Here is a 22,030-nt window from a genome sequence, read left to right as displayed (position 1 = left end):
GCACTTAGAGTCATGCCATTTATAGACAAAATTTTGTCTTTCACCATAGCTTCAATGTTAAAAATGTTATTTGAAAGCAAGCCAATGGCATACTCCTCGGGTCTATCGCCATATTGAGATACCGTAATTCTTGATTGCTAAATCATAGAGGAAAAGTTATTTTTGCTTAATTATATTATGGCCATAAATCGAAAATATTGATATCCAATAAAATAAATTTCTGCCACTGATGCATTTCAAAAGAATGAAGTCATTTCTCTAATTAGTCGCAAAGTCACTTTTGCGTTTTAAGAGTGCATAAATCAGCAAACGTTTCGAATAGAGCATCTGCTGAAGCCAAGGTAATTTTCAGCATTGTCACCTTGAAAAATTTTTGAGTCCTCGAAAAGTGTTGGACAAAATATACATTTCCAAACATACCCATTTTTAATTAGGTGCCTCTTCTTTTAGGTCTGGGGCGATTCATCTTTGCTCAGTCAATATTACTACTTCATTGTGAATTTTTCGCTTTTATTCTTGTACAATTGTTGACTCGTTCACCCTACAAGGTTACATGACGCACCACATCGCGCAAAAGGAAAAGCTCTGATTTGGACTCACAAAGTGTAGAGTTTCGGCAGGATTATAATTTTTCATCCATAATGCTCTGCTCAGACTCAGCAGTGAAAAGAGATGAGTGGTCGAAATATATTGCGTTATTGCATCTGCGCTTGCTGAATACATAATCTAATATTTTCAGGCCAGAGCCCAAGTTGTAACTTAGTTATAATTTGCTAATTATGTAAATTGTACGCTAAAACGTGAATTTTTTATTGTGCTTTTTTCAAACGTCTCATGCTTACTATAGAATGAATAACATTACTTAAAATTTTTATGCAAATCCCAGTTATTGCTTACATATCTGTTATGAATAAAAGCTTTTCAAATTCCATGTACATATTAACCGACGACTACATTTGCTCGAAACTTATGTAAGTACTTTAAATTTACAGTTTTGCTTTTGTTCAAATGAAGCAACTTCACGGACTTCAACCTCAAACAATTGACTACACCCTCTCACCTTTCGCTGCCAGCTTCACCCCTGGGCAATCGAATTTAATCACCCGGTTGCTCGATCCCTGCATTAGACTGCCCGGAAGATGATGAGCAACGCCCTCCTCGAAACGTTAGCGACGATGAAGTTTTATTTAACGCGAGTGGAAGCTTGAAAAACATTAAGTGGTCACATACGCCTGCAAAGAATCTCTTTATGTAGCGAAAGAGATTAGGCAAGGAAAAATACAATGGAAATTTTAGATGAGAATTAATGTTATGAATATCCAACGCATACATATCATCGCCATGTTTCATGGGAAGGAAGAGACTAGGTCTGACTTTATGCTGTATAATTTGTATTTCCTCCAAATAACACGTGGTGCTTTAAAAACATGTACGCTTGCAGTCTCCTTAATGCGACAAGGCTACACGAGAATCTATCTTCACAGAGCGAAAGAAGAAGCTATGGTTTGCACTCACGAGCGCCTGAGTCGGTGGCAGCGGATTACAATTTTTTCCCCCATCGTGCTGTTGGCTCAGAAGTGGAAGGAAAGAGGAGGTCGGAAGATAATACGTTGGCTCATGCATCCGCGAAATTTGCGAGCACAATTTTGCATTTTTTTTTTACCTTTTTTGATATTAGGTATATCTTGAGTTTCGTAACGTCCTCATGTCGTGCAATTTACATTGAAGTTGAGTGAAAAATTTATGTGTTTTCTATAATGTCTATGTGGAAATAAGAGTAAATTATACAACATAAAGGAATATATAGAAGTTATAATAAAAGTTAAGTCCATGGTTAACCCCTCTCGTCATATCGAGGAATCGTGCTTTTTTCAAAACACCAAGAAAAAGATTGTGTTCCAAAACCACCAGTAATTAGAAAAACGATGATTAAAGTAACAATTTATTTATTTATTTTCATCGCCCCGAAAAAAGCTCATTTAAGGCCTTTTACATCGGAGGAAATAACATGAAACAACGACTATCAAATACATTCCCTGGGTAGGGGCAAGCAACCCAGGCGGGACTCGAACCCGCGACCTTCGATATGGCAGGTCTTAAAGCCGCCGCCACCGAAGCCGGCAACAGTAAGGTCTCAAAGAGAATTTGCAATTAGAATCATTTGAAAAAATATGATCAGAGCGTTATTTTATTCTTTGCATGTGGTGGAATAGGCCTGAGACGTTTTATCTCAGTACGTTACGTGTTTTCACCGAATCATGCCGAGCACGCTCTTGACTCCTCGCACTCCTGCAGTCTCCGTATTTCGACGGGGTTACATGAGGCGACCCTGACTATATCGTGCGGAGGGAGACGCTATGGTTTGCACTCTCCAGCGGCTGAGTTGGTGGCGGATTATAATTTTTTTCTCTCCCATCATGCACCACGCTGCTTGGCTCAGAAGTGAAAGGGAGGTTGGGGGTGGTCGAGGGATGGTTGATATTTTTTCTCACCCCGCGAGGGGGTTGAGCAGTCGTAGTTAGCAGAGGGAGAGGAGAGGGAGTTCTTCTCGCAGAGCATGAGGAGGTTTATGTGGAGGGGAGGGAAGGTAGGGGAGGGAGCCGGAGAATTTGAAAGTGGAGGGGGGTGGAGGGGAGGGGATAGTTAGGACGATTCTGTGAGACCGTGTCAGCGAGAGCGGCAGTTCCTCGACCGGCCTCTCGCATTCAACACACGCCCGCGCGCTCTCTACACAACCGACCCGACTTCCCGCCGCCGCGCCGCCGGAGTGCTATCGCCCCGCGCCGGGACAACTGATCCCCCTTTAGATGGAGCCGTGCTACCCTTGACCTCCTGAAAATTACCCTCCACCACAAAGTTTGCTAAAGTGATCCCTCAGTGCATATATGCATTGTATATGTAGGTGTGGCAAATATATTGTCTCTGCGCTGGAGTTCGGAGACACCCTACTGCAAAGGATGTAGCTGTGTTACCCTCACCATCTGAAAATCACATTTCCCTCCCTTAGCGCGCTCGCTAAAGTGACAAGAAAGTGATCCTGAACATTTAAATACGTGAGTGAAGTATAAAGAAACCTCGGAGAGCAGGCATGCCCAGTTTTTTTCTTTTCCTTCAACATCGCTGAAGAAAAAAGTGAAGGGCTAGAAGAAGGGGAGGTGTCGGTGTTTTGGTCCCGGTTGACAGTATCAACGCAGTCACCGCTACTTTTTTTGTTTTGCGACTGGCTGTTGATTCCGTTGCCGCGGAGACGTCGTGGAGTCAAATCCCGAAGACGTGTGTCGTGTCGAGGCGTTGTCAACGCGTTCAGCGACCTCACAGAGAGTGTGCTGCGGGCGACGCTCGTGTTTTGTTTGTGAGACGACGCTAAGTTTCGCTCCTAGTGTTGTTTGGGGGTGGAAGGGGTGGGTTTTAAGGGGCGGTGGAAGAAAGTCACCTCCCCCAACCTCTATCTGACGAGCAGAGTTGCAAGTTCGGGCGCATTTTCAACGTCTGCCGGCCGAGTGGTCTTCTGCACTATCAGTGCTACTTTCGTCACTCTGAAAAGTTGTGATCAAGGGCATCATCATTGGTGTTAGATCAAGAACCCTGTTCCGTCGGATGTTGCTGTTCCTACGTGACCTTCAAAAATAGCAAAGAGCAAGAGTCGTCCTTCACTTTATTCCTGTGCTGTTAATCTCACACCCCAAGTGCTCCCTTTGGATTTTATCTATCCCTCTCCTAGTTTTCCATTCATGAGGACATAAGCCTTTCCTCGTGATAGAGGAGGCAGTTTGGAGAAAAAGCAGAATCCCTGGAGCGGAAGTTAGCGCGGCAGACAAAAATAAAGCGCTCTCCGTTCGAGTTGTGAAATACGACGGTCCTTCGCCGTCTCCATCACCGCCGGATCCAGTTTTACCCGAAACCCTTTCTTTCTTTCTTTGCTCTTCTCGCTTTACAGCCGTGGGCGGAGCCGTTGGATTCTTTGGCGGCGATAAAAAGAGAAGGCCGTCGTATCCCATCGGTTATATTGCCTCTCTTTCGGTCCCGAGAGTTGTTGCGATTTCCAATTACGGCGGCTTCGTGTTAGTGCACACGCGCGTGGAGTGGTCCGCGTGTTTTAGGCTCTCGAGCGGGTGTGGAGAGGAAGCGAAAGCCAAAGGCCGATCCAAAGCCAAAAGGAGAGAGCGTGTAAACAAACCCCCAGCAACATCACCACTCTTCCCACCCCCCTCAGGTATCCCCGTTTTAAGGGCAACGTGTTACACCCCCTCTGAAACGATTTATATATCGTGGGTAGGTAGGGTGTGGGCGGGGGGTGGTTTGGCCACGTGACAGATTCGGACGCCAGCGCGCAGAATCGCCCATCCTTCCCTCGCACGCCTTAAAAAACCTGCACTGAATAGCAAATGACTCCATCGCGAACCCATTAACCGTTTTTCCTTCCTCTCTCTCGCCTCTTAAAGCGTCTCAACCTATTCGACGAACCCCTCTTTTTAATCCCGTGAAAAAAATACGATAGGTGGAAAACATTCGGATGCGGTGCGAACGGAGTTTCGCCTCTGCTCATTGAATCGTAATTTTTAGTTGCTGACCTTTTCGAGACACTTGGGTTTCAAGTGACTGAAACATTTCCTTTGTTCTGAATAGGTGCGAGAGTATCGTAAGTCAAAGGTGGCAAACTTGGAACCTACCTATGCGTTTATATCGTATGAGACCAGGCGTGCATTTATTTTGTGAAATAAATGGGAAACATTTGGATCCGTCGAGAAAAAGTACTTTCGACCCCAATCAGTGAATCATAAAGTTTTGGAAAAGTGGAAAAAGTGCTGAGTTTGGACTGATTCAAACAACGCAAGGTTCAGAAACCGAGCTAATCCGGATTTTGGTGGCGCCACCGAGTGACAAATGAATTAATAAGCGGTTTTGGCGCATTCGAACCGATGGGACATTTTGAATTCGCAGATGATAACTCGATTGCGAGGCGGACGAACAGATATTTGCCGGTTTGCCAAGGGGGAGCCACGCGAGTGTAAATACGTTTATTCTACGTGTGATATTGAAGCTCCGGGATTTGTTGTCCCTCCGTCGCTCCGAGCAAGCAGTCCACCCTTTCATCTCTTTCGCTGTCTGTGCGTGTGTTTGTGTCGCCACAATCTGCGTCTCCCACCGGCAACTTCCCTTACACCTCCACCACGCTAACCCTTCAATTTCCACCCGCGTCTTTCGCGATGCCACGCTCATGAATTGATGAAAGGGACGGTAAAAATTAAAAGCATCCAAGTTGGTCGTCCGCACGTAGTTCGCCTTTGCGGCTGAATCCCGTCGCCCGGGGACATCCCCGTTTAATATGCCCGGGAGATGACGCGTGTGTTGCATCTCTTCACTCTCATCCCTTTCCTCTCATTCTTCCACCCTCTGTTCCGAGCGCCTGTCCGCGGCGATATTGCCGTCGCCGGTGTCCCGACTTTCGTGATGGGCGGTTGGGGGTGATCGCTGGAAGCGCAGGGCATCCGAGTGAGTGGAGTAAGCAGTGGACTAATGGAACGCGGAGAGGCGTGCACTTGAGTGTGAATACGGAACGTTCTACTCGCCGATTCCACACGTTCCGCCGGGATTAACGAGAGAAAAAGAAAGACGAAATTAAAAAAACAAGTGCCATCGCCGCTCTCTGTGAACCCTACCTCGCTCGCGTGCATCATCCCTTTGCCGAGTGTGTTTTGTTTTCGTTTTTGCACGTGTCGCAGGTGGCGAACGGATGGATAGTACGAGCGGTGCAATTGCAGACGACTGAAAACACCCCATCGTGTAATATCTTCTCGCCTGCGCATTGGTGTGCTCGACACATCCATAGCGTGTTCGTGTGTGGTGGATTGAAATTATTCATTGCAGCCAAAGGGCGGAAATAGAATTATAACGTGCGCTGTGTGGTCACCATTCACATCCAATATACACCACGGAACGAATAAGATAAATTTTGAAAAAAATAATACTGCATTTGCTTACCCCGTGTCTGCAGTCTGTGTGTGAAGGAAAAAAACTATTTTTTTCTCTTTGAGGGTGAAAATTGAACTTATGTTAGTGCCACCGTGTGCTAAGTGACTATTTATTTCCCATTTAGACCTCTGAAGGAATTGATATACGCGGCACCAACTCTAATCGTTCGTTAAATCTCACAGCAATGGATTCGCACGTATCGCATTGATTGACCGCGAAACTTAAAACCTCTTTTCTTTCTCAAGACTGCTATCACATGAACGGACCACGCCGTTGGACCTCTGAACCATAAATCCTCAAGTTACACCCTCTCGGAGTCGACCCCGCCGCGCTGGCGAGTGATAGCACTTTAGAAGAAGACGAAACTGGGAGAGTCCCTTCGAGGATGTTAACGAGTGCACCGTGTAATCGAACCTTTGGATGTGTAGGACGTGTGATTGTGAGTTCGCTTCGCGGAGTTTCCCCTTCATCTGTTTATCTCCGCCGTGCACACCCTGCTACCGTTGACAGCTAACCATCCCCCCACCCTCCCTCCCTCCCTGTCTCTCCTCCCTAAAAGTGTATCCTTCGCTCGCGTTCCTTGCCTCGAGGGATTGGTCCTTGCAGAGAGAAGCGAAATAGCTCCAAGTTAAACGCTTTCCCCTCCTTACCTTATTTATTCACTTATTTTATTCTCAACATTTTTTCTGCATTTTCTCGGAGAAAGGATGCGGCTGGAATCTTCTTCTTCTCCTCCGCCCGCCCTTGGACTTATATATCCGCTCAAATATTTTTCCTAAACGACAGAGAATAAAAAAGCAGTGCGAGAAACCCGAATGTTTTTATGTACACCTTCATATATGTGCAAATACATAAATAAGTAGAAGGAAAAAAAGGGCGAACTTCGTTTTAGCCGATGCGGATAACATATTCTATTCTTTCGCTCTCCTATTTGCCTTATTTTTTGAGGCCTCGACTCGCTTTTGCTTGATGGAAAAAATTCGTTTTCGAGATTTTTTCCTCTTTTCTGCTCGGTTGGGGGATATTTAATTTTCATTCCGTTTCAGTCGGGTTTCCATTCGGGGAGAACTTTTTTCGCAGATATTCCAGTGATTGCTGTTTTATAAAACTATATTATATATATCTATGTGTATGTATTAATTCGCATAACTGTGTCGCCCTCGCTGTTTCCTCCGGATCGACCACTCCCTGTGAAGGCACTCCTTGCGATTATATGCATTAAAAAAAGGGCCCGCCTCTGCGCAGCCCACGGCTAAAACCTTTGCTCTCTCTGTCCCGCACTCTTTTTTTCGCTCCAACTCTCTCACAACTTTGTTTTTAATATTCATCCGTTGGAGGAGACTTCAATCAAAATGTCGCCGCTTCGTCGCCCCTGCCGCACGCCGCACTCTTGCCTTGGATACATATTGTTGCTCGGCATTGTTTACTTCGCCTCATCGGATGACGTCATCGACTTCCAGAAAAACCGTAAGTGCCTTATCCATGCTTTGAATTTGTACTTAGACTCCGTCCACATTTATACATTATCACCTGAAGTTGATTCACCTCAGGCATACCATATCTGGTTTGCAAGTGTCCAGAGAAACTTCGTGGATATGACTATGAAAGACTAAGGTAAATATTTTTGATCTAAGTAATAGTACAAAGTGTCGAAATCGGGGTTGGTCAGCATTATAATTGTGTGGAAATTTACTTACTATTAGTACTGTCTTTCATTCTCATTCCATGTTTGTTGGTTAATTGCTATGTATGCTGTGGTCATTGTAATTAGAAATTGAGTAGGTAATTAGGTAGGTAATAAAACAGTAAACCCATTCCGTTAAACTTTTGAGATACAGAGAAAGGAACTCAGTAATGCAGGCACAACTAAAACAATACTAGTTATGACAGCGCGTTTGTAAATACTCATATGGCGGAATGCCTCTTGTCTCCAATATATGTGCACATGTTGGGATGCCCGTCGCAAAGCTATCTTCGTCGCGATTTGTACATTTTCGGACGCATTAACTATTGATCTTCGGATTTAAATTATGTATTTCTATTAGGGAAACTTTGAAATCTTCTCGGAAATGCTATACATGACTCTCTCTCATCTTACTTCGTGAAATAAATTGGGATGCAGTCACCTTATATTTGTTGAGAGGACGGATCATTCCATTACAACCGGTCCCTTATCGAGACATAAAAATCCCTCTCACCCGAACCCCCCCCCAATCCAACTGCCAAACCCCCCGTAAGGGAACCTCCTCCCCCTAACTTCTTTCTACCGTATGACCAATATCTTTCTCCCTCCCTCATCTCTGTTGACGAATCCGATCAACCTAGTTACCTTCCTCCCTCCCCCTCCAAGCCTGACAATAATTGCTGTGATGGATCTCTGTAGAGTTCACCTGATGACGACATCTTACGTTGAAACCATGGTTGAGTCAACGTGTGAATAAATATTTCATGTGAACGCACCCAGTTTCTTACTTTTCATTTTTCATAAAGAATCACTTTCACAAAGTTACGCCTCAAACTACAAGTTTTATTGTTGGTAACTTAAGCTCACATCTTCCATTGTTTATGGTATAAAGAGTATTCAGATGCTTTTAAATTAACAGCTGCATATCAAATATGAGCACTTTACCCCAGCGTACCAGCTGGCCAAATATTTAGCAAACATTCTACAACCTAAAGTAGAGGAAGCCAAATCGTACGTAAAGAACCCACAGCATTTCCTGCAAATCATAAAGGACATACGGGTGAACCCGGAGGACATTCTCGTCAGTTTTGACGTCACGTCACTTTTCACGAATATACCTGGAGAAGAGGCGGTCCAACTAATAGAAGAAATGTTCGACAAGGACATCGCATCTCTGACATCTATTAGCCTACATAGCACTTTCTTCCGATGGCAAAATAATTTCTAAGAAAAAGTTTCAGGGGCGGCGATGGGATCTTCCATCTCTCCAGCAGTGGCGAATATTTATATGGAACACTTGGAAACAGTGGCAATCAAAAATGCAACGCATAAACCCAAAATTTGGTTACGGTATATAGATGACACTTTCATCATTTGGACGCATGGTCAACAGAAGTTAAAAGAATATTTTGAATATTTAAATACCCTTAACAGCAATATTAAATTCACTATGGAGACAGAAGAATCCGGAAAACTGCCATTTCTCGACGTCTTGGTGAAGAAGAATGACAACGGAAGCCTAGGCCACGCCGTGTATAGAAAACCGGCATCAACAAATCGGTATCTCCATGCCAGTTCTCATCACCACCCTGCTCAATTAAACGCTGTGATGACCTTTCTAATTGAACGTTCGATCCGGCTGAGTGACCCGAAGAATCTATATTCAGAAATTATTAAGCTGAAATCCATCCTACGTCTTAACGGTTACGACAACGGAGCTATATCCCGCAATTTTAAGAAAATTATCAACAAGGACAACAGGAACAATTCCCAAGACGCAGAAGACATCATTAACCAAAAGAAAGCCTTCCTCCCCTACGTGAAAGGAACGACGGATAAGATCGGTAACATCCTCCGGAAATTTGACATTAAAGCCATTTTTAAACCAAATGCCCAAGTACGACACCTCCTAGGAAATGTAAAGGACAGGACGCCACTTCAAATTGAAGGAGTATACGAAATCCCCTGCCGATCGTGCGAGAAGATCCGAAAATCCGAAAGATTCACGGGTGTGCGAAATCCAATCTGTGAGGGCAAGGGGACGTGTAAAAAAGTCCAAGTTTGAACCAAATAAATAATGGAGAGCCAATGATGTAAGGAGAGCGATGTAAATGCTGGAGCCGTTCTTCGTGTTCTTGAGATCGAATGAACAGAGGGAGGTGCGCAGAGGAGGCAATTTAGGACAAATACAACTTCTGCCTGTTTTTCGCTCATATTTTCGGTCTTGATTCCCAGTTCTTTTCCTCAGTAGATTATGCTGGGTGTAGAAAAATGATGTCACGACATGTTGAACCAGGAAAGCTGATACCAATAGGAGCCGAAATCACTGATGACGTTCAAGTTGAAAATTTACCATTTTTAATCCACAGAAACTTTGGCATCCAATGGCAACCGGCAACAGGGCAAAGTCGCAGCAAATCGGAGCACTTGGCTCATAGTTTCTGTAGTTTAAAAATGGCGATTTTTTAGCCTAAGCATCATTAGTAATTTTGGTCCGTACTGGCATCAGCTATCCAAGGATATAGTTTGGTGAAAAAAAATTTTCTCCACCCTCTATAATTAGGTACATACCCATTCTCATTTTCAGTATTTCAACACGAAGCTTGTTTCGGATTTGAGACGGTAGAGAGCACCCCGGACGAAGACGCCTTTGGCGATCGAAATGAAATGAACGAAAGCGCCTTTCCATGAGTCGCCCCAATCTTTATAATAATTACACGTATGCGTATGCTTCACCCGGATTTTGACCCCGAGACTCATAAATCAGCATCACAACGCTCGATCCACTTGGCCACCACTTTTCCTTGGGCACATAGTAAGAATGTACAAAGAGGGCATTATGAGAATACATAATTATTACCCTGCAATGTGAATTTCACATGGGGTATATCTCGATAAAGAATTGAATGCGCGCCAAATTAGAAAAATAACGCAAACATCTTTGCCACAGAGTAAAAATACTCTGTGTTATTACCTTTACCTGAATTTTTATTTTCCTGGTGATACGCGGGGTTCATTTTCAAAAGGCTCAATAACATTTAATTGAAGATTATGTTCACTTAACTAACTGGTATTAAATATCTACCCTGTAATAATTCAGGCTAAGCATTCTCAAGTAAGATAATGTCTTGAACTAGCGGAAATGAATCTCCTTAATCATAACCAAAAGTCAGTTCTAACGCATCCAATTTTCTAATTTCCAAGCACCAGCAAAAACTGGCATCGAAACATTATGAAATTTTCCGATAAAGTTATTGAGTGCCAGACTAACCAGTCAATACTACTTACTTGATGGGATCTTAAGGGTGTATCTTGGTTTTCCACAAAGAATACATTTTTAACATTTTTGGCCCCTCCATAACTAGGAAATACAACAGCCACTTACTAAGGCGAGCAGCTCTTTCAAGGTCGCAGCGTGCTGGGAATGCGGGATTTAAACCCACTCCAAAATGTTTTGGCTCTCCTCTGTGTAACTCCTCTAATAAACCCCCCAAAAATGTACCTATAAAACCAACCTTCTCCAAAGTTCTCCTCTGCCCACGACAATGAACTTAGTAGGTCACACCATTTCAAAACCACATACATTTAAAACGCAATACTCATAATTACACGTCAGCAGGCTTAAGATCGGTTTGACCAAGATCTCTACTGATTTCTCCAATCAGCTTATCTGTTCACACCGACTTATGTCGAGCAAGATCCTTTTAATTTGATTAGTTACTGCTAAAGTTCCATAATTTCCGCAATTGTGAATTTTCACGATTTTATAGGGGCTCTTTTCGTGGACTTTACTTTTTGCATGGCTTACTTGGTTCCTAATATATTTAGGCATTAATAAATCACAAAAATCGATGGCTAAGTTCTAACAACACGTGTCTCAAAAATAGCAACTTTTCAGGAGAGCAAAAAAACAATTATTTTTTTACTTGTACACTGAAATTAAAAACCAAAAGTTCATAAAGCATTCAAAAGAAGCATTCATTTGCAAACAAAGAGTTGTATTTGCTTGTATTTTATTTTTTTAAATGTTATTATACTTTTTTTAAGATACCTTTCTCAAACCGGCCGAATTTGAGATACGTGTCGTTAGAACTTAGCCATCGAAATAATCACCAGAACTGCAATCTAAATTTCTCTTTCACATCCTGCATTTTCTAATCAAAGGTTTTTATCGGATTTCTTCCTTTTCCGTCTCCTTTTCTTTCCACGATTGTCTTCATCGGATCATCGTGCTTCATATGTGGCCTTCTTTCTTACCTCTTTATTGAAGGTTTCATAAATTAATCTCCTCTTCGCAGGACTTTCTCAATTCTCACTTTATCGATCATTTGCTCTGCATTTTCACGGCTGTAGTGCTGCGATGAGGAATGCGAAGGAAAACACGACAATATTATCTTGGGAAGTCGAAGCTACTCCACTCATCTTTCAAACATGATGTCAATCCATTCCATTTTTTTAATCATATTTTCTTTAGAGGTATCAATCATATACTAAATGAACCATGTTGCTATCCCTCCTGAAATGTTTTGCTTTGCCGGCCAGAAGTATGTAAATCCTCTGTGTCGTTATCAGGTTTACGAAAAGGGTTGTCACGCCTCGTTATGCATGTAGGTAGGGAGTCCTTGGATGGGGAAAGGCTAATGGGATTGCGCTGTACGTAATGTTGTCGTGGTCCAGGAGGGCCAGGGTGCCCTCGGTAAGGGTCGCAGGGTTTTCGGGGGATTATCCTGGCTACTGTTAATGCCCCAGCCTCGTTGCGCAGCTGGGTGACTGTTTCGGGATATTCCGAGGGTACGTGGGACTGAGTAGGGGTTGAATTGGGTTAGTTGCATCGGACACATTGTGCTCAGCGAATTACTAATTTAGTAAGTCGGGAAAATTGCTGTCGTTTCACATTTTAGAGCGAGCGTAAACAGTGCAATCAACGTCGATGCGTTGTTGCCAAATGCTAGGGACAACAAGGGAACCCTCGAATTTAATATAACTACTCTGTTAATGGGATAAGTTAGCAAAATAAACGCAAATAAACAACAGCCAATCCAACATGAGAAAATAATTTCATATAAATATGTAGAAACGGAAGATAAATTTTAAAATTTCAGTAATAAATTGGAAGCGGATTATCTTATCCCAATGAATACCATTTACTTTTCTTGAAAGCCATAATTTGAAACTGAAACATAATTGGCAACATTGTGCTCGATAGCTTTTATAGGGTGCGTAGTATAAGTGTAAAATGCAGAATATAATATAGTATTTGAAGGCTTTTTTCAATAAGGCCGAGTAAAGAAAAATCTCGATATAAGTACGTAAGCATTTCAAATAACCTAATTATATTAAAAAAATTAAGTATTAATTACTGTTTTAATTCGACAACAAAAGTTCAGCATAATAGCTTTGACGTGATATCTTTATTTTTTATGTCAAATCTGCATGATTATGTTGTAAGCTTGGCGAATAATGTTAGTTTTGAGTTAAGCGTTCTTAAATTTCAACGTTGAAACAACAATATCTCGTAATGGCTTCCAAAACTCATCCTTGCCTTGGAATACCAGAAAAATTTTAGTGCTACATGGCCAAGATTAAGTGTCGAAATTGAAAATTGTGATAATCTGCTAAGACGCTTTTTGCTGATTAGCATTGAGCATCTTTCTTATTCTCTATTTATTCTTCGAAGCATTCGGAATGCTGTTCCAGTAGCAGTGATAATTGCTCGACCGCATTATTGGAAAGATCGGATACAACTGATGGAGAAAACAGGTGGCAGTTTAAGCGTGTGTGAGTAAACCACCCTGCCTTGGCCCAAAAGTCCTCCGTTTATCATTTTCCAATGTAAGACTTCATGTTATAAACCTAGAACGTGGTGCGTGCTCACTCTACATTTTATACTGGAGTGATATAATTTCATTATCATGCATTTGAGATTTTAGCTGTAGCTTTGTATTTAATTGGGATGAAGAGAGGACTTGAAATTGATGCGACCATGTTTTTGGTTTTGATCGCGTAGTCGGTAAAATTCAAGTATGGGGCCGTGAGCGAAGGTGGTTTATTTCCTTCTCCTCAGCTCTAATAATAACGTAGGTTTTAAAATTAGGTTTTCAATTCATTGAAATATTGTATTCTTTTTAGTTCAAATGAGTAATTTAGTTAGACCTTCTAGGTATTTTTAAATTAATATAAGTTTTTCAATTTTACTTTGGAATAGTGAGGTCTATAAGGCTACCGAAAATTCTTCATCAAAAGTACCCAAGAGTGAAGCCTGAAACGATAGAAGAAGCGTGAAGCCACCTTTTCAAAAGCATTTAAGTATGTAAGATACGTTTTGACCTAGCTAAGAATAGAACTTTTAATACTGTGCTTCCTTGTCAACCCTTTTATTTATCGTGCTAGACGGAACCTTGCTTCCTTGTGAAGAATTGAGCAATTAAAATTTATGCTGCTGCTGAGCGATGAATTCAAATGTTCACTGACAAGTATAGAGTCTCATACTGTATTTGAAGACCTAGAAATAGCGTAAGAACGAATCGTCGACGGCTAACCCTAAAGTGGTTTAAATTTTAATTGAAAGGGCGTGGCCGGAAGTTCAAACAGACAAGAAAGTGACTTCATCAAAACATGGTTTAAAGATATTAATTCTTACTCATGTATCGGCATTATTTTATTCCAGAATTAATAAACCGATAACAATGGTTTTTTTTCTCGGAGTTGCGAAAGGTCAGTTCTAATTAACTATTTGCTTGTGGCACCATCTTTACAACCGCAATTACGACAGTGAAACCAAACCAATTAATTCAAATCAATTCATAAATAAAAATGAACAAAGAAAGTAGGGACTCATCTCGCCTTTCCTCTTTCGAATTTGTTGTCTTGATAAATCCTATAACATTTTTAGGGGGGGTGCTCATTATTTAAATTTCTATTATTAGCTGAACAAATGAAACGAGAGGGGACTTGGTGTTAAAATGCAATTACTACCTATAAATATGAAAACTTGAGGTTAAGATCATCCTTATAACAGACATATTTTTGGCGTTTTGGAAATGTATGCTTCACTCTCATATCATATTGCATGAAAAAATGTGGGTTGAAATAAATAAAACAGTTTTTAAGTATTTGAAAATAATTTTACAGTGAAAAAATTATGTAAAAAATAGACTTACGGGCTTTAATGAAGGAAAAAAAATGAAGAGCTCATATTTTACATGCATTCTATAGACTTGCTTCGTATTTTGGTGGCTATTTTACAAGATTATATTCATATTGTTATATTTAGTGAAACGATTATTTATTTAAATGGTTGATAGATGCTATTACAAATAAAATTGTTATAAAAGAAGTGACCAATAATATTTAAGGAAAAATATATAGTAATATTATTAATCAAAATTGCTAAAAACAAATACAATATTGTAGCATAGCAACTGAAAAACTAAACAACTACATGGAAGATATGTCAAATAAATTTACATCATAAAAAATTAAATGTATCAGATAACATTTTTATTGGAAAATTTTCGCAGCGAAATTTATTTTAAATGCATGATCAGCTTTTGAATATATATTGAACGTCTACTCTTTTTATAGAATTTGCCTTGAAAACGGAAAATAAATTTTCGTGATATCGGAAAATGTATTTATTTAAAAAAAAAGATCTTTATCTTCAGATTTCATATTGACATACAAATAAAATTTCAAGAAAAAATGAAGCAATGTAATTTTTCTGTTTGATATTGAATATGAGTTTGAATGCTTCAATAATTACTAATGGTGATCACTTTGAACATCTGAATAATTTTTCCCCTTTTAGTGGTAAATTGTTCAAATGTAATAAAATGTAGCCATATTTGCAGAGCGGAGAGTTATAAAAAGAAAAAATGATATAATTAATCCTTTTTATTCGAATTAATAAGGTATTTCAGACCGATTAGGAGTAGCCTGAGTATTGTGACTGTTTATATCAATCTCAGCAGTTTTTTATTCACCAAAACATTCATTCACCCTGATGACGACGGACGAGTCGTCCATTGAAGTGTTGGTTATATATAATCACTTAACCCGAATTAAACCGGTGGCCATCCGGAGAAGACAACATCGTGAAGAATTTTATATATTTATTGAAAATTTTATCACTCCAGTAGTTTGAACAGAAGTTTATCAACCTTGCGCCGGTTAGGAGAGAAATATACGCATAAAATAAAATATTTTTATAAAAAGTTAAATAAAATCTTTTGATGTGCGTCTTCGACCTTGGGAGGCGGCAGCGACGTATACGGGAGTTCTGGATATTTGGCCAAGTTGTTAGTTGAGAGGGTCATATGGTGGCAATAATACGTATATCGGCTCAATTTGGTCGATAGAAGCGCCACCTCTGAAGTGCTGGGGCCGACCAATTCGTCTGCGTATTGACTCACCAGAGCTGGAAATCATTGCTTGTTGTAGAGACTAATTAGGCGCTCGCATGCCCATTCTAATATATCCGATTATACTCCCTCTTACTCTCTCCGGGAAATCGCTGGTGATTAACAATTTGGCGGCTCACAATGGGTTCGGCGCCTCTACTCCAACTGCGTTCAGCTGGGATACTAGGTAGTCACCCATTATCTCGCTCGCTTCCCTGCCGACTGGACCTGACAATTTGGGCCAGTCGTTTAACTGAATGTTGGCTCGTCGGAAAATTCCCGAATTGGCGGTCAAGGACGATAAGCAAAAGAGGAATAAAAGATTTTTTTTTAATGCTGCGTATTGCAAATATTCGCGATGGAGCTCGTATACGAAATGAACGTTTTCATAATTTTTATACATATATCTGTATCTGTTTTTTTAGCTTGGGCTTTTCTATCCGACTTACCAAATGCTCGTTGATGGTTACAGCTAAAGAGTCGCACTTTTTTTCGCTCCCGAATGACTCAAACGATTATGAATTCAGTTTTTATTAAGCAATTTTTCCTCATCGATAGACGCGCGATTTTTCTAGAGGTGTTTTTTCCGGATAAAGTATAGAGATAAAAGTTATTTGTAAAATAGCTGTTTCATCATTCACTTTTAATTCAGGATATAGTGGCTTTAATAAGTGCATTTTGGCAGAACTATTTTGAAAACTTGTAAATTAAACTATTAATAAAATAGTTAATACTATTGGTGAATCTACAGGCCTAAAAATTAATTTTCCTCTATGGATAAAGTTGTTTACAGAATGTATTTATCATAATTTACGGCTGATTCAGGAAAATTTGATATTTTAATTTATATATGATACTTTAAGCAGAATTATTGCAAAAGCATACATTCATTGGTATTTATTGAGTATATTAATGTTATCGCAAGCGCCTTGGGCTAGAAATTAATTTTTCTATTCAAGAATTTTAGTATTAATTTATTAACTGACTTGATTCCAGGTAATTCGAGTTTAAATTTGGTCTAATTTGAATCAATATTAAGTTTTATCTCGTATACCAGCAAAGAAAATCGCACTGTAATAAATTATTTCAATCCTTGTCAGTGATAATAGGACGCAATCCGGCGTTAATATAAAATTATCTCTGGTTGTACGTCGGTTGAGGCTGTTGAATGCCGACCTTTATACGAGTGAGCCTATCACCATCATCAGAGCTGACATAAATCGGTCACGAACCTGGAGATGGTGATGGAGTCGGTCCACGAAACTTCAGACTTTAGCAGCCGTACCGAGAGTCACATTGGACAGAATTTTGTAATTTTTTAATGGTTTAAATGATAAATATACCAAGAAGTTTTTCAATATTTTAATGAGAGTAAGGGAATGAAATGAGTCCAGTAATTTTTTGCCTTTAATTCCTACTGGTTTTGTCTCAGCAATTTTCGCAGGAAGCAAGGATTTTATTATTTTTTAATTAATCAAAGCAATTGATGAAGTCTTCACCCTGAAGGGCGCCCTGAAGGGCGCCCTGAAAGACGATGGCAGAGAAGGCCATTGAAACGTTGGCAGCAATGCCCATCCTTACCCGGCTGATTTCCCGTGAAGACTTAATCAACCTCATTCGCCGGGAAAGCACCAAAAACTTCTTTATTCTAATTAATGTTAACTACATAAAATTTATTTACAGTGATTTTCTCCATTGAACCCTTGATCGAGTTACTTTTAAAAATAATTTGAGGAAATCGTTTCCTGCGGGATAGTTGACTATTTCCCCGGGGATTGTAATAATCGCATGATGCTAATATGCTCATTCCGGTCCCTTCAATATATTACTGGGCTATTACGTCCTAATCTCTGCACATGGAAGAGCCCGCTGCATTTCAATTGTTTTTTTCTGGAATCTTGTATATGAGCACGTTAAATCTAAAGGGAAAATGTTTTCTTTCCCTAAGTTGAAGGCAGATGATACTGAAACTAGGTAAATTTTGAGCCAATTCACATCTTATTCGAGATATTATTGCTCTTTTCCTGGCGGCTCGTTTATTTCCTGCCTGCCTTATTTCAGTATTTTCAGCAATGGGCCAAATGAGAAAGAAATCGTAAGTAGAAATCGCTAGCGAAAAGGACATTCTACAAAGAGGCAAAGCGTCTACTTTCATATGAGATTGTAGTCATAGTCAAGGAAACAATTCATTAGATGCTGTACATGGAGCACGTCATTCTATTGGAGCGAGTATTGGACGTTGGCAGTAGCGGAGAAGAAAAATGAAGAACCATTTCAAATGTGGTGTTGCCAATTAATGGTGAAGGTTAGATGGATCGACTGAAGAAGTCATAAGAAAGTACTAAGGAGTGTGGGTGAAGGGGAAAGTCTTCTAAAAACCTTAATGAGAAGATGGGATAACTTGGTTAGGCACATTTTGAGGCATGATGGTCTGATGAAAACAATCGTTGAAGGACTAGTTGAAGGGAAGAAGGGATGGGGACAGGTCGGAATTAATTACATGGGACAGGTTACAATGGATGTAGAAGTGAAGAAATATGTAGCTATGAAAAGGCCAGCGGATAAGAGAGAGAAATGGAGAGCTGCGTTAAACCACTCTTAGGATTTCTGACTTATGACGATGATGATAAACAAACCAAAGCAACTGCCTCCTTACATATCTCCCTCTTACATGACCTTTCCCTTACACCTTCAGGCCTATGTTTACCCAATCGCCATATGATTTTATATGTAGAGAATGGCTCAGAGGTGCCGAAATTAGGGTTGATTGCTATTTGATCAAGTGTGCAGCACTAGTACCTATTGTTTCATATCAAGCCTAATAGAGACGTTTATTTTCTAAAGAAGACGTCAACCATTAAGAGAAATTTAATCGATAGAACGAATGAGATTTTGCATGTCCCGTTGCATACTTTAATTCACTATACAACTCGTTTCGATGCTTCCGCATCATTTTCATGTCTATTTTTCAAGTTTCAAGACACGCTTGAGAATGATATGGAAGCATCAAAACCTTATAGTCAGGATAAAAGTAGACTGCGGGTGGTTATTATTCTCTTCGGTAAACACATGTTTCAATCATTTGCTCTTATCACGTGACTAGGGTAATTTTCAAATCAACCAGCCAAGGTGGAAAAATTAGTCATTCATCAAAAGGAAATACAATGTCTATTAGAAAATATTTTTTACTTTACTAACGAATGAAAGGTCACTAAGCCTTCTTTGAATGTTTTTTCTTGTCATCCATAGGCTCTGCAATAGTTAACCTCTCGCCAATCGTATCACGTGATATTATAAGCGCCAAAATTACTTTCCTACGTCTCAAATCAATCTGGCATCTGATTTGCGTGTTTACGATGATTGAGGAGAGTTATGACGCTAGAGATTTGAGCATAAATATGGACCATGGACTAAAGAATGGATGCTTACGCGAGATCTTTGTGCAGAATTGCCATTTGCGCATTCAAAGTTTTGCGTTACTTTCTCAATTCCCCAATGAATAGTGTGCATTTTTATTCGCCATTTTTTCCTTCAATGTTGTCATCGAGCCTACTTATTTCACGGTAAATTAGACGCAAGGCCGTATGCTTCTGTTAACCCCGGATTTTTGGCGTAATTCTTTGCTTGCCATTTATTCACCGTGTGAAATTAAAATCAATTAGCGATATTTGCTTGGTATTCATTTCAGGTGGGAGAGGTGGAAGGAAGTTGCGAGGAAAATGTGGAGAAATTGCACGAGCGGTTACGTTTTATGTACCTCTAATATTTTATCTATCACTATTTATTCACTATCTTTGTCCAAACTAGTTTCACGGTTGGTTCAAGGTTTCAAATTTCTTTTATATCTTTTTCTTTCTCGATGATTCTGAATTATTCAAAGTCGATCACGTGTCCTGTGGCTTGGTTCTCCTCCTCAGTTGTGCACCCTAGTCGAATAGACGGGGTTTGTACTCTATCAGTGACTGCTTCCTTTCTCTCCGATGCATTTTTTACCTCAATTTCCTCTGGGAATTCGATACACTCTTCGATTGGTAGCAGTGTTCCTTCCATCCTGATTGCGTAGAGGAGGCTCCAGTCCGTCTTGCACAGCCTTGATTCATGCTACCACGTGGGGCACGTTCTAATCGGTAATCAAAAATGCCCGCGGCGAGGTGATGCCTTCAGAGCGGTCTATTTACTCTGAATATTTGCCCTATAGTATTTACAACAGCAAGGAATAACATTGGATAGCTGTGAATTTGATATATGAGTGGAAAGAGAATCCAAGGGGTGCAAGTGATTTTGTTTTCTGAACTGAGCTAGGAACAGAAATTATGTGTCGAGAACAAACGAGATCAATTAGATGTTTACTAGTGCATTTGATTTTCCATTTCGATGTCAGCGTAGAACAGAGATTCACTCGCATCCCTTGGCAACCAGTTTTTGTGTATTACGTCTAACAATTAACTTTACCTAACTCTATTGAGAAAATCACTTGTACCCCTTGGCCTCTCAACCACTCATATCATATCATCATGAGTATAAGTTTTAATCGATACCTCTAATACCTAATTTCCCCTCAAATTCGGATTTCGGATCGTATTGCCGCCAGCAACGCTAGCGGATACCTTTTAAAAAATTATTGATAAATGCGCTACGCGTGGCAGCACATTAAGTGTTCAATTGTAGAATCCTGCATTTTAACCTTCATAGTCTCGTCTTTCATATTTTACAAGATGTATTTTACTCGTAAATGAGCTTTAAATATTATTTCCGCTTCGATCGCCATCCAACCTACTCATGTGATGAGTCCCGCTAACTCTTGCATTATGTAGTATGGTTTGTGTGGTTTGATTCTAATCGTCGCTCCGTTTGACTCACGGGGGCCATAATCATCATAATCTCGACTGCATGGTTTAGCGTACGTTCGTCGCTTCCGTTAGCGCTCCATTACTCGCAGATGCCCCGGCCTCGTATTTTCTTCCCATTATCCACTAAACAGCGTAAAATCCTCTCCACTTGTATCAGATAACCCGAGTCGCTCAGTGTTTTCATTGCTCGCTCCGTTTCTAGGCCAGAGGCAAGGAGAGAGAGCCTCTCACGACTTGGCGAGTCCCCTCCGCCCCACTTGCCAGCTTACTCGCAGAGGGAACATTGCCGGACGCATTATTCTCATTTCCTCGGCATTGAAATCCAAACACATTGCTGTTATTATTGAAGGGTAGAAGTACACTTTTATGACTCGCTTGTTGATGCCCTTTCAGAAATATACACTCATGAGCCTCCGTACACACTGCTTCTTCTTCTTCTCCTTAAGCGGTTTTAATCTCTTTAGTTTTCAGTTTGCGATAGACATATACAGTAATGCATTTAAAGCTGTAACCTATGTATGCAAAGGAACATGGGTATAGTATAATCAGTTTTTAGGATTGGATTCAGGAACTGTTAAGCATTCAGGAAATGTTAAGCCAAGGCTCGAAGCTGCTACGTGGTGGATGGAATACGTAATAATAAATCAACAAGTTTCGTTACTTCCACAGATTATTCCAAGCTGCCGGATTCGGTCATTTTCACGTTTATTTTCTTCGTTCACCTCCGATGTTGAGTTGCTCTTGATTTTTTGATGGTATAGAGTGTATATTTTCACTCAACGGTGGCTTTGTAACATTTCTATGAGCACCTCTGTGTAGTATTTATATTCTTACCACATTATAAGTCTCCTGCTATATTCCATCGATTATGCTGTTCCTTGAATGGCCATCCTATTTTAATTTTAATGTAGATATTCGGGAGAATCCTTATGATGTGCCGCTTATTTGCATTCATTGGTGCATTGAATATCCACAGCAAAATAAACATGTGTATTATTTCAAAATTCATATGTCATTGTATGTATCATTCATATAAGTCTAGATAGTAAAGAAAATTAATTCAGAGTGTAATTAACTGACGTGTTTTACATTATCTGTCTTCTCGATAGAAATGCTATTAGATT

The 22,030-nt window shown here is 40.3% G+C and overlaps 1 protein-coding gene across 2 annotated transcripts in view; it reads left to right on the top strand.

The window, feature by feature from the left end:
* The first annotated feature begins 2,692 nt into the window (after positions 1–2,692).
* The window catches only part of LOC124167583 (nephrin), a 952,155-nt gene continuing 932,817 nt past the window's right edge, over positions 2,693–22,030 (top strand). For both annotated transcript variants that reach the window (XM_046545557.1, XM_046545556.1), the window contains exon 1: positions 2,693–7,440. In XM_046545557.1, coding sequence (XP_046401513.1) covers positions 7,326–7,440 — 115 coding nt within the window. In that variant the 5' untranslated portion in view covers positions 2,693–7,325. The remainder of the gene's footprint in view (positions 7,441–22,030) is intronic.

Source organism: Ischnura elegans, chromosome 11 (genome assembly GCF_921293095.1).
Source record: "Ischnura elegans chromosome 11, ioIscEleg1.1, whole genome shotgun sequence".
In the NCBI taxonomy this organism is placed as follows: Eukaryota; Metazoa; Arthropoda; class Insecta; order Odonata; family Coenagrionidae; genus Ischnura; species Ischnura elegans.
Note: the sequence above shows the minus strand (reverse complement) of the source record. Positions and strands in the feature narration are given on the sequence as shown.